General features: G+C 71.7%; 1 protein-coding gene across 1 annotated transcript in view; it reads right to left on the bottom strand.

The window, feature by feature from the left end:
• CCDC177 (coiled-coil domain containing 177) overlaps positions 1-438 on the bottom strand; it is a 3,371-nt gene that overhangs the window by 1,056 nt on the left and 1,877 nt on the right. The window contains exon 3 of the mRNA XM_011949822.1: positions 4-432. Coding sequence (XP_011805212.1) covers positions 4-432 — 429 coding nt within the window. The remainder of the gene's footprint in view (positions 1-3; positions 433-438) is intronic.

Here is a 438-nt window from a genome sequence, read left to right as displayed (position 1 = left end):
CGCCAGCATGAGCGCCGCGATCTTCCGGTCACGTTCCGGCACCCCGCGCAGGCCGCGCTCGGCACGCACTTGGCGCACGATGCGTTCCACGTGCTGAGCGGTCTGCGGCGAATGGCTCAGGTCGCCGAGGCTGAAGCTGCGGCCGGTGATCGGAACCAGGGTCAGGGCGGAGGGGCGGCCCGGAGCGTTGGTGGTGGAGGACGCCGACCCCGCCGGGCAGCTGTTCCTGGCCGAGGCCCGAGGCGGCCAGCGCAGCTCTCTCAAGCTTTCCCCACTGTAGGATGACGACGATGCGCCCGACTCGGAGCTGAGGGCGCCCTCACGCCGGCGGGACAGTGAGTCCAGCGAATGGCTCTTCCTGCCTGTCCGAGAACCCGCTGGCGGAGGTTGGGTCCGCGCGGAGGAGGGACTGGGGGAAGCCTTGCGGGCCGCACGCGG

This window comes from Colobus angolensis, unplaced genomic scaffold (assembly GCF_000951035.1).
Source record: "Colobus angolensis palliatus isolate OR3802 unplaced genomic scaffold, Cang.pa_1.0 Scaffold3, whole genome shotgun sequence".
NCBI classification, from domain to species: domain Eukaryota; kingdom Metazoa; phylum Chordata; class Mammalia; order Primates; family Cercopithecidae; genus Colobus; species Colobus angolensis.
Note: the sequence above shows the minus strand (reverse complement) of the source record. Positions and strands in the feature narration are given on the sequence as shown.